This window comes from Mandrillus leucophaeus, unplaced genomic scaffold (assembly GCF_000951045.1).
Source record: "Mandrillus leucophaeus isolate KB7577 unplaced genomic scaffold, Mleu.le_1.0 Scaffold636, whole genome shotgun sequence".
In the NCBI taxonomy this organism is placed as follows: Eukaryota; Metazoa; Chordata; class Mammalia; order Primates; family Cercopithecidae; genus Mandrillus; species Mandrillus leucophaeus.
In genome coordinates, this window is record NW_012106875.1 from 528,832 (window position 1) to 542,399 (window position 13,568).

General features: G+C 35.2%; 1 protein-coding gene across 1 annotated transcript in view; it reads right to left on the bottom strand.

Moving 5' to 3' along the window:
* Positions 1-13,568, bottom strand: part of DLC1 (DLC1 Rho GTPase activating protein) — a 468,793-nt gene that overhangs the window by 446,492 nt on the left and 8,733 nt on the right. Inside the window, exon 2 of the mRNA XM_012000632.1 lies at positions 186-1,333. Coding sequence (XP_011856022.1) covers positions 186-1,208 — 1,023 coding nt within the window. The 5' untranslated portion in view covers positions 1,209-1,333. The remainder of the gene's footprint in view (positions 1-185; positions 1,334-13,568) is intronic.

A 13,568-nucleotide genomic window follows, 5' to 3' on the forward strand; every position in this document is an offset into this window, starting at 1 on the left:
TATTGCTCTTTAATTTTTACATATTTTGATGGTTTGACCAAGTGGGTAGTCTTTGAATTATGCATCTGCATGACAGGGCAAAAGAACCACCTTCATATGTTTTTAATCCAAGCAAAATGATAACTGATGAATCCAAGGATATTTACAAAATTTCAAAAGCCAGAGAATCTGTGCATACGTCTTACCTTTCTCTTACGAAGTCTGACTTGGTTATCTGTGGGTTCCTGGGTGGCCAGGGTCTCCTTTAAGTGTAAACACTGCATGCCATCTTCTGCCTTGACCTTTGGTGGACTTTTGTTTTGATGTTGTGAAAAACCACTCTTCTCCCGGCCATTTTCAGCTGACATTCCATTTAGACAGGAAGGAGGCTGCAGAAGGCAGCTTCCAAAATCTGTTTTTAATAATGGCAGTCCTCTGTTTGTACAAGGAATATCCAAGAACTCATCTTGTACTACATTGCAGGTGCTTCTTTCATTTTCATCTTTAGGGAAGTCAGGTTTCCTTCGTTGCTGAGCAATTACAGCAGAATTAAGCAATTGTTTCTCAGGTGCAATATCTTTCACATTCAAAGTATCAACTACATTTACTTTGGGTGCATCTTTTATTTCACTTAAAACTATTTCATTGCAAAGCTCCAGGCTTTTATTTATAGAGTCAGCAACTTTTCTCTCCCCACTTTCTTTTACCAGTGCTAATTCAGTTTTATCAGCCATTCCCCAGGAGTTAAAAGAAACTTGGTTACTTTTTATGATGGGCAGTGCCTTTTCTAAGGAGCCTGCTCCTTCGATCATATGTTGCCCTGATGTTTTATGCCCGTGGGTATTCAAAACCTGTTTATCATCTGTAAGGCATAAATCAGAATTGGTATCCTCATCAGAAACATGCACTAGTGTTTCTGTGCTGGCTTCCAGGGAAAGAAACTGATCTTCACCTTCATGGCTGTCATTTTCATCCACATCCTTTGACAGGTGACCCATTGGCCTCCCAGGAAAATCTCTCAGCTCTGATCCATGACAGCAATCAGGTAGTGAAACACACTTTTCTTTGCGGTCCACATTTAGAGTTGCATCTTTTTCCATACTTGCCTGCAAGCTGTCAGCTACAAGTCCATGATGACATGCTGTGTTATAATCATCAGAATTAAAAGGCTGTCCCATCCAGTGGGTCACATGTTCTTCCCAGCTTCTCTTTCTGATAGCTACAGACATGTCATCGTAGTTTAACAACAGACATAGAGATATATTCCATATGAGGGTAAAGGAGATGAAACTTGATGAAAGATTATTTCAAAATCACCAATCAAAGAAAGGAATGAGTTCTGTCATTTCACCACCTATTAAAAATTAAAAAATATATATAGTCACAGATAAATTTCTAAAGTCAAAATACATCTTAGAAAAGAGAAGACTTAATCTATGCTATCAAAATTAAGAGATTTTATAAAGCTTCTGTTTATTAGCTTTAATAACATTATTTCTTTAAGAAGCAGCCTAATATTAGTAAGAAATTTTACATTGAATATTTCTGATAAAAATCATCAGCAACACTTTTAAAGGCAATTGGATTGGTCCACTAATGAATAAAGATATAAATACTGAACATTTAAAACTCCATTAAGAAAATATGTGAAATGCAATACTTAATAAAAATCACTGGAAGAAACATGTTGTTCTAGCTTGCATGCTTTCCTGATTTACTTTTGTGAACACAAGTTGTTAAATAAATCTATTCACTGTTTGGTTTGAATCACAGCAAAAGCCACCAGGGAACTGTTCATGCAAAACTTGAGCTATAGAGACAGCATGTGTAATGTATTAGTGTGTGAAAGAGCTAACACCGAACCCAAATGACCTGTATGTAGTTACTCCTGGGAGTGACTAAGAAACATGGAATAATCCAGTTTATCACATATTAACACACAATGCATTGATTAGAAAGCATAACGCAGACCATTTACAATGCCTTAGGACAGATCCATCTATACATGCATCCTATTACTGCTACTACTAGCTTGCAAGCTGGTATTGTTGAAGCTTAAGAGAAATTAAATAATTTACTAAAGTTATACATGTAGGAAGTGAGCCTAGCTTCAAACTGGGTCCTGCTTCTAAGACCCAGACTGAGATAGTCAACAAACTTCATTGTCTTCATGGAATCATGAGATTCTACCTTCATCCCTTCTTCCCACATAACTTTACTATGTGTAAACTCTAAATATTTTATGCAAGAATTCAAGTGAACATAAAGGAAGATATGACTATAGGACAATTGGGACTATTCTTCAGAAACTTCAGTCTCATTCTGTTTGGCTTGTAAGAAGTTTAGTTTGCATATTTCTGTTAGAATTTGGCCATAAAATTTAAGCAAACAAGAAAATCATGCATAAGACAAGCTCAGAATACAAACACATACCAGGTATCCAACCTTTTGCCTTGAATTCTTCAAACCCTTAGTTAAAGGAAAGAAATAGTACCAGTGGAAACTCAACCTTATAAAAATGACTAACCCAAATTTTGCCCCACAATGAAACTATATTATTGGACTGTAAAAGAAAAATCCCATTCACAGAGCAGACACTTTTAGTTTTTATTCCACAGAAGAACTGTCAGTACACAACATGGGTTGAGTTATTGATTTATGCTATAAACAAGATTAACTGCTGTGCTGATTTTGGATCTCTTTATTCTATTGTAAAGGGCCTTGACTCCCCAACAAAAATTTCGAGCTATTCTGACTAAACATGTGCCTGAGAGGTAAATATTTCCACCCTGTAAAAACTGGTGAAATTGACATTTGCTAGAATTTTAGTATCCCAGACTAACCACGTATCTTTTTGGATACTATTTGGTTCCCTCAAAGGTCTGTGGCCATCTTGAAAAGTGGTCAGCCTTCACATTTTCCATGTTGACGTTCCCTCTGCACTCAAAAGAAAATATAAAGTCTCTGAATTCCATGCATAAGTCATTATAACGTGGGAGGCTACGGAAAGTGGAAAGAACGCATAGATGCAAGCCAGAAATTTTCTGCTTTCATGGGCACATTTGGGATGTCATAGGGTTTTAGATGCTTTTCTCTCTTTATTTTTATCCAGTGTAGAAAGAGCAGGCTCACTTAAGAAATGCCAAGTGGTATTACGATGTCACTCCTAAACCACATTTTTATTTTAAGTTGAGCCTGAATTCTTGTTTCATTTCTTTTACTAAGCAGAAAGTTAGTTTTATTAACTTTTTAGGAAAGAGAATTACACAAAAATTTTGCCTTTAAGACTTGACAATAATATTCATTAATTTCTGTCACTCAACCTTGACAAGTAAGTATTTCTATCAAATCAAAGGAAGATAGTTCAACAAGTTCTGAGACAATCTAACTGCAAAGAGAAATTATAAATAAGATAAATCCAATAAAGCACTAACTCTTCCTGTCTTCATTTCTAATCTAGGTGCTTTGAACATTTCCAAATCATTTCTGTAAGTGTACACTTCTATTTTTAAGATATACAATTTCTCAATTATCATAACCATCATTATTATATTTGGCATCCTCATTCATTCCATATCATGTGGTCTGATAGTTTTTTTTAAAAAAATGAATGTCTGCACGCTCTCCTATCTACAGTTTCTATTTAAATTTTGGTTTGTAAGATTTATAGTTAAATCTGCCTCTATGATTTAAAGACAAAACAGATTATTAATAAATAGGAGCATTAGATTATTGTCAATCATATCTGAGTTTATAGGTCTTATTTCCTAAATCATCTGAATTGATTATAATGTATCCCGTAAGAGAGAGAAGTCTGCGTAAAAGACTGACGTCCCCTATGAGCCTCCTCACTGGGCTGCCTTATTTAAAATTACATTTCAAAAAACTGACTACTTATTTTTCAGATTTCTATTACATTTCTTTTGTAATCCTATTCATGCAGTTTCATTCAGAATGAGCTCAGTTGCTGAGGATTTGGATAGAGGATCTGGAAAACTGTAGGTCATTTCAGGATGTTGGTTTTATGAAGTGAATTTCCATGGGGATTTTTCACTTCTTAAATTCATGTGTTCAAGCACCGTGACATTAACATTACAAGAGACTGTATGTACTTCTAATGATGCAGTGATTCTGGAAAATACTTGTGAAATTTCCAAATTTGAGATATTAGTGTATGATTTTGAATTCATTGTTTGCATTAATTTTGTAACACCAAGGCTTAACATAAGAATTTTATGGCATACAATATACACATTAAAATTAAACAAAATTACTAGGCACGATGGCTCACACCTATAATCCCAGCACTTTGGGAGGCTGAGGTGTGCAGATCACTTGAGCCAGGAGTTTCAGACCAGCCTGGGTAACACAGGGAGATGATGTGTCTACAAAAAATACAAACATTAGCCGGGAGTGGTAGCATGCACCTTTAGACCCAGCAACTTGGGAGGCTGAGGTGGGAGGATTGCTTGAGCCCAAGAGGTCAAGGCTGCAGTAAGCCATGATCGCACCACTGCACTCTTGCCTGGGTGATAGAGCAAAATAATAATAATAATAATAATAATCATCATCATCATCATCATCAATTAAGCAAATTAAATGTTACCCTATTTAACAATTGGAGACATTCTAGTTTGAGAATCACTGATCTATATTTGATATCAAACGATCATGCTCTATTTTGCGCTTGCCTCTGAAATAGAAGACCAGCTTATAATTTGCCCTGTCAATTGTTCTTAGAAAAGAAGAACTTGATAATAATTACTACTGCTGATTCTATAGCCTGAGAGAGCAAGGTGCAGATGAAGTACCACTGGCTGATATCAAGTGTGCAGTCTGCAGAACTAACAGTAGTTAGATCATAGTCACTATTCATCAAGCATTTATTCAGTACCCAGTGAGTGGCAGAAACTTGGCTAAACATTAGGAATATAAACCTAAATTATATATTCTACCTCTGCTGCTAAAGCTTACAATTTTGTGGGAGAAACTCCTGTAGACAAAGATAATAGTTCTAAAGTTAAAGTTCTATCATGGCCACAATATCATTGGTAGGCGTATGAATACCAAGTAGAGGCTCACTAATTTCCTTTCCCTCCCTTCCCTTCTCATTATCCTTTCCTTTCCTTCCCTCCTCCTTCTCTCCCTTCCCCTCCTTTCCTTTTTTTTTCCCCTCCCTCCCTCCCTCCCTTTCTCCCTCCCTTCCTTTCTTGGTGGCTCAGGAGATGGTGGATATGTCACCTAGGGCTTCACGGAGGCGAACGTGTCTGAATGGGATCCTCTGTGGTAAATTTTCTGCCTCCAGAACGTTCAAGTCAAATGGTATTTGCGGTACAGTTTCCTACTGGATGGAAGAAAACTTCCTCTCTTTCTGGCTTCAGATTTCTACTATTCTAGAATTACCTTTTTGGAAAAGATAGCAGAGGAAACAATAAACTCCAGAGAATTGCTTGCAACTTGAAAACTCACCGGTACCTTGGAGGGGATCATGTATCAGAAGCATTTCAGAGAACAGGTTTTTTGTTGTTGTTTTTTTGTTTTTTGTTTTTTTTAGATGGGGTTTCACTCTTGTTGCCCAGGCTGGAGTGCAATGGCGCGACCTGGGCTCACTGCAACTTCCATCTCCTGGGTTCAAGTGATTCTCCTACCTCAGCCTCCTGAGTAGCTGGGATTCCAGGCATGTGCCACCACGCCAGGCTAATTTTTTTATTCTTACTTTCTCCATGTTGGTCAGGCTGGTCTCAAACTCCCGACCTCAGGTGATCCGCCTGCCTCGGCCTCCCAAAGTGCTGGGATTACAGGCATGAGTCACCATGCCCAGCCCTCAGAGAACATTAAGAGAAGAAATTTTTCAAAGAAAACAATTTTAGCGTGTGTCCCAGAACAAATGATTCAAGTCTTCAGATTGAAGGGAACTCATGAGGATGCAATGGTACCAGAAAGAAAAATTGACCACGTAAGAAATATCGTTGTGAATTTCCAGAATTAGGAGACAAGCAAATGGTTCTAAATGTAATCAGAGAAAGAGAAAAAGAGATTATGCATTAGGAGTTGGGAATCAATGGTATCAGATTTCTCAAAAGTAACAGTGCAGAGAAGATGGCAGGCAAATATGACTTCAAAATGTGGATGGGAAATTATGTCGGCCTTAAAATTATGTGATAAGTCTTAGTTTTATTTTTAACCTCTTCTCAAAAGCTGCTGAAGAGGTAGCTACCCCCAAATTAAAAAATAAACACAGCAGGAAAGACATGGCAAAAGGAAGCCAAGAATTCAGCACAAGTGAGGATGGAACAGAATTTTCAGGATAAAAGTTGTGTACCAAGTCCATGGGTCAATCATTTCACATAAATCCTGAAGTTCTCTCTGGGAGATGTCTCTAAAAAAAGGGAAATAATCAATTATATATGACATATTGAGAGGAATTTTATAATAATGTCAAGCAATTTGGATGGAAGAATTATTAATAGTTATTGAGAACATTAGGGATATCAATTATCAACCCCAGGAAAAATAGTTTTACAAGAAGGAAAATATAATTATAGCACACTCAATAAGTTGTGGCTATTTTTTTTCATGTAGTCAAAATAATGCAAATAGTAAACATTAAATTAACCAAAACATTTGAAGCAATGATTTTCAGTGCATAGGATTCTGTAAGGAGTGAGGTTAGGGACAGCAGGGAAAATAATTTAAGGGAGATAGTCACTTTCTATAGCAGGAAGTTAAGAGATAATGTCTAAAATAGAAAAAAAAATCATAGTACAATCATATTGTTTAGAAATGCAGAGTTAAATATCAGAAGACATAGCTAAAAATAATTTAAAGTATTATGATTTTGTGTGCCATTTGCTAAGAAAGTTTTATCTCTGGATTTCAGAATTCATGCTAAAAATAATTTAAATTTTTAAATGTTCTACAGCTGTAATTAAAGATTGAGTTGATGCATACACATGACTGCAGTTCTTCTACAATATGTCCGGTGGGACCAAACCATTCCTTTTGCCCCTTCCCACTCCCCACACCATCCCCTCGCAATTACACAAACACCAGTCTCATGTATGTAGCAAAGAAAAGGTGCCAGTTTGAATATTTATGTCACCAATATCAGTGCAATTTCTATGAGATTCTTAGGTCAGTTCCTTCAGAGTGTCCTTTCCTTCCCCTACTCTCCTGGGGAATTCCTGAAATTTGGAACAGGTATTCTTAGGAATTGTCTAAGCCATAGTTTTCCTAAAATGTTATTTGAATAGAAGTTTAAGATACATAAAATAGCATATAAATAGCATTAAATTAGCAAATGCACATGAATGGGGAATTCTCACTCAAATTCCCACTTTTCCTGAATACCTCACTCACAGTACTTGGAACGATAGCAACTTTTGTATTCATCCCATCAAATGCAGGTATCCTGTTTTGTCCTTTGAGAATATGTGTGATGTATATAAATGTGTGTGTGTGTATATATTTATATAGAATTTATTTATATATTTATATATTTATAGATAAATAAATTCTACATAAATATATATACACACACACATATATACACATATGTAGACACATACATGCACACATAAATATGTATATGTAAACACACATACACACATATAAATGAACACGCTATTGACTTCTGGGTTGTGAGTGTGTGTGTGTGTATACATATATATATCAATATAAATAAGTGAAGGCATGATTGACTCTAGGATATTCTATTAAATATCCTGAATATTTAATGGAAGGGAAAATAAACACATAACGGTACAGCCACTTTACTTTTCTTTTTTACTTTTTCCTTAGATGGCTAGAATTACTTATGGTTTCCCTTAGAGTTTTTGATTCTGATTAGCCATCGCCTGTTAAATTTCTAGGTCACGTTCTCGGCCACCTACTGCTTTATACACATACACATATGGACACACACACACAGACACATACACACATATGTATATATATATACACACATATATACACACAGACATATACACACAAATATATATGTGTGCATATGTATGTATATAAATATACACACACACATATAAAAACAGTTATCACATAGCATGTGCTTAGTCACTGTGGAAAGAAAGAGAAGATATAAGGAAAATAATCTCATGTTAATTAAACATAACTTATACTTTCTAAAATGCTCTCTTGGCATATGAACCAAGAAGAAGACACCTCTACATTTGGCGCATTTTGTTGCTATGTGGTGAGGGTCACCTTGGTAAGATGCATACACTGGAAATCTGAACATCCTCTAATGATATGAAATCTTACTGTATCTTAGCCTACTCTTGGGGAGTCACACTTGTACATCATATGTGCCCCCAAAACACTTACTAAATTGAATTAGGCAACTAGAAAAGACAATCAACAACCTGTGAACAGACATGATCACAGGACCTCAACTTAATGTAGTTCTTCAACTCAAAGTAAATCTTCATTACAAAGAGCATTTGTGGAAGCCAAAATGAAACCCATTTTCTTAATGATAATGTCAAAAAACAAATTACCAAACAAACTACATTGTGTACATTTGGGCGCCTTCCCACTGGCACAAAGCTCAATGATCGATGAAGAAGGATGCTCTTTATTGCCAAACTGAACTGACATATGCTTAGGAGCAGCAAGAAAGCCCAGGGAAGATATTATGTTTCTTAATTCCTTTATGTAAAGTCACAAACAAATAGCAAAAACCTTACGATCACATTTTTAAAAAGCATTTCTATGAGTCTAGTCCAGACAGTCAACTTTCAATAAAAAACAAGTAGTGTTTTTCCTTTAAAATATTCATGTTACCTAATATAAATTAGACAAGACTAGAATTAGACTGTGGGTGGATAAACCTTTAATAACATAATGAAGAATTTACCTCCATATGATTTCATGCAGATTGCCTTTCTTTAGTAGCAATATGTGTTTTAATCCCACACAAAATCATTATTCATCTACTTTTACATACTTTGTTTAATGCTGGAATTTACTTGTTATATCTCATTACATGTTAGTGGAAAACATGAATCCCTGTTAAAATTTTTATTGGCAAATTGCTTTATGAAGATTAAAATATTATATATGAAATAGCTTCCATGTCTTTTGATGTTTGGAAAGCATCAAAAACTTTACTAAATTAAAGGATAATGAGCCGAGTAAGGGGAATAAGGAGTATATCACTTTTTCCGAAAGACACATCCAACGTTCCATCAATTTTGGTCTTTAGAAGATAAATGAAGAAACAGGTACCCAACTGAAAAATATTATTTTATTGTTGACTAAGTTTTAGGTATATCTGAGTTTTTACTGAACTTAAAATACTTTTTTTTTTTTTTTTTCTCATTCTTAGCCCTCAGTGATTCAGGCAAATTTGAAAGTTAACTCTTTCAATCCACTAGAAGTCAGCTCCTGAGAAAAGAACAGGGTGTTGCAAAATTGCAAGCTATTATTTCAGTGGTGCTCTATTTTTATATCCAGGTTGCTGCTATTTAATGTCACTTCCAGTAGTGTCTAATTTTCTTGCAGAGGAGACCAGATACTGGCAGCGTTTGACTTACCACCCACTTTATGGCTCAAGTCAGCCAGATTTGGAGATTCTTTTAACATTTTCTTAAGCAACACACATGTAATTTGAGGAAACTGGGAATATTTTATGATATTTTCCTGATATCACTGAGATCTTTCTGGGGATATTGGTTTCTAGGAGATACCAGAATTAACACAGCCAGGAGGGACAATATTGCTTTATGGATGTAGTAATTTCTAAGTATCTATGTTTTATTTGGATCTCCATGTTTTGTTTTTTTTTTAAGTATGCAATCTTCTTAATAGTAGTGTTTGATTCTATATAGAATAATTTGGGCATTTACAAATACATTGTACCTTAGATTAATTCTGCAAGTAAATTCATTAATGAATAATTATCTTTTTGGCCATAATATTTCTTTTCTGTAGAATCTCTTACAATAAAGAAAAGTATTGCCTTTCCTCTGAGCTTGTTTCACTTGAAATTTTTCATGTAACAGGAAGTAGCTTAGGGTTAAATTTGGTGTTAAATGTGTGGCTGACCTTTTTATTATTGATGGCAAAGCAGTATGATTGAAATGTGGTTTGCCTTATTATAGAAAGATATTTTTATTCAACAAGGAACACGGATTATAATGTTTTATCATCATCATGGTGGGATGTAGTTTTGTTTAAGTGGTCACTTTATTTTTAGCTTTGCTATCATTTCTAAGAACACTCCAACAGTAGACACAGTAATCACTAAGTATAAATAACAGATACAGCTACATCAACACAGGTGCTCAGATAGCAAGTTGACAGCAGGGAATTACATTTTTAGTCATTCCATAAGCACAATTTCCACTGAAATCAGGAACAAGATGTCATTAGGGACTTAATTACTTGTGAGCTTGGTATCCTACTTGGGCCTCTGCCATCTTTTGTCTTCCATACATTTCTATCATCTCATCTTAATTTTGTCATCTAACTGTAAATGTTTGAGCTTATTTTTATCAACAAGTGTTTTTCTTAATACCTAAGAAATATTAAGTACATTAGAAACTTACAATGACAATTATAATAGTAAAAAAACCCTTCAATTAATTAAGCACTTATTATGAACTAAGTACTGTATCTGGTGTTACTTAGAAGCTATCTCCTTTAGCAGTAATACAAATATTGTATGAAACAGATACCATTATTGCTATAATTTGATAGGGAAGAACTTTGGCAGGACTAAGTAACTAGCTCAGTGTCAAATTCATACTGGTGGGCAGGAATTCTCTCCCATTTTTGTAAGGATATCTGTGAAATAACTTTTTTTTTTTTTTCCTGGTGATTAGGGTTAGTTACCTAAATTCTACATACCTCAGTTTTCTCAGTTCTATCATGGGAATGAAAAAACTGTTGAGGGGAAAATGATAATGAGTTAATAATAATGAGATTATAATATATGTAGAACACTTAGTCCATGGCACATTTCAAGCACTCACTAGATGTAAAGTCACTTGGTCATGATGATGGTGATGGTGATAATGATGATGACTCCTTTAGCTTTCAACTGATCTTAGCTGCAGAATCCAGGGCTGAGTATGAGCTAAAACTATCTCTTTCTTCTTTGTCCATGATATTTCAATAGAGATGAGCGATTAGAACAAAATGTGAGTGAAACCCAACTATTCTTTATTCTTTTTTTTTTTTTTTTCTGAGATGAAGTTTTGCTCTTGTTGCCCAGTCTGGAGTGCAATGGCGCAGTCTTGGCTCACTGCAACCTCCGCCTCCCAGATTCAAGTGATCTCCTGCCTCAGCCTCCCGAGTAGCTGGGATTACAGGTGCCTGCTATCACACCTGGCTAAAGTTTTTGTATTTTCAGTAGAGACAGGATTACACCACGTTGGTCAGGCTGGTCTCGAATTCTTGACCTCCAGTGAGCCGACCACCTCGGCCTCCCATATTCTTTCTTGATGAATTGACCTATGCCTTTTTAAACAAGGACTTGTTGATTATACTGTATGCAAAACAATTTGCACATACCAAATCTCATCTGATGCTCAACATGAACTGGAAATCCCATACTTTACTAATAAAAAGCAGACACTCAAAGTAGTTATGGGGCAAGCATCAAATCACAGAGCTTCAAGTGGTAAAGAGGAAATCAGAGCCAGTTTTCTGACTTTGCCCATTATTTTTTTCAGTACACCACCCCATTTAAATTGTGGAAAATTCGCTAGTGCTCTGTTCTCACTGGCCTCATGTAACTTTTAATTTCAAACCATTTCTGGATGCCTATGCTTCCTTCTGGTGCTTAATGAACTTGAAATGTCATCTAATGAGAGTGTTGTTAACCTCTGGCCTCAGGCTCTGATGACTCTTTCCAACCTCTTACTTTCCTTCCCTTTTAAAAATTATTATTCTATTATTACAGGATGTCTGGAAAATAAGAAAGAAGTCCAACTCCCACACATTACCATTCCTCAACCCTGGTTTTCCTTTTTTTTTTCCTTCGCTTTTCCTCCCATTCATTTCACAAACACTTGTTGACAAATAAGCGTTGATAATTCCTGACATGCTAGTTATTTTGCTAATTGCTGGGAATAAAAGAAACACTAATTGAGTATCTAAACTTACTGTTTGATCTTCCTACTTCCTTTCTATCTCATTTCCATTAACAGGGCTGATTTTCTCTCTGAATTATTTGAATTGCATTGCTAAAACACTTTGTTATTTCAAGCTAATACAGAAACAACCTTTTCACACATACAATTGTCTTTTCCATCCATTTATCTCAATTAATGAGCAAGTTCATATGCATGCTGTTTATATTATCTTTCAGATTTTTTTTGGCATTGAAGTCACTGTTTAATCTTTTAAAGTTCATTTACATACTCTGTAATCCACTGAATCAAAACTAACAATCTTTTTAGACTGGGTCTCAAGATCCTAGTTTATTCATTATTATTCTGTTTAACTTTCTTAAAAATTGCCCATTTATTTCTCAAAACTCTATAAACTATCAGTTTAAAGCCAAAACAGAACCATAGAAGTAAACACTTGTATTTCTCTATCACACCAAAGTCAATCAAGAGTCATTCTTCTCTGTAACTCTGTTTGGTCTATGTTGTTTATGCAAGGCGCTTATCTTTCGTGTAGGGAAGGCAGGCCCAATATTCACACTACTTCCCTCAAATCTGAAAGTTTTCGGTGTTCCCTTGTCCTCTTCCAATTCTCATGTGTAATTCTTGAGATGTCTCTGTTTTGATAATAACATCCTTGATCTAGATCTTGGTCATTTGCAACTTTGCCATACTGTAATAGTTTTTAAAGAGTGATTCTCATGTAACACTGACATCACTCATTTTTCAAGAGGAAACCAATAAAATACAAATAGAAGATGAATTTCAAATGATCCATTTTTGACCTGTTTTAAGCTGGTAAGACCTAAACCTCTATGAATAAGATTAAACCATCCCATAAGTATTTGTAGTGAGTTATACAGTATGTGTAGGTATAGACAGAGACAGAAAAATTCTCTTTTTAAAATTATAATGCCCTTATGAAGAAAATGAAGTGATGTGCTCTTTTTCACTAGGCCTTCTAGGAATCATGCAGTCAGCTATAAGGGCCACCACTTCATTGCACTTATTTCCCATTCCAATAATGTAGAGTGTGGTGACATTGAAAGGAAGTGTTGAATAGTGTATCTTTTAAGTAGAAATAACATCAGGAAATTCAATCTGGTCATGAAAATGGAAAAAAAGAGCATCATGACACATTCTCTCTAAAGAAATGGCAGCTACTAGAAATGGAATGTGTTATGTTTATGAGAAAGGGTCTTGTCTCAGAAGGTATACTGCTTCAGCACACACACAACAAATATTGTCATTTATGAAGTATGATGCAGGTGAAATAGCCAACGCTCCCATTTTATACCACATTACCCAGACATTTATTTATATACTATAAAAATTCTGCATTCTACAACTGAATGACTTTGTAGAAGGCTTAGAGTAGATATACAAATCAATTAAGGGATTGAAAACATGCTGGAGAAATGTAAACTTTTTTAATATATCAACTTAGGCTTTTTATAT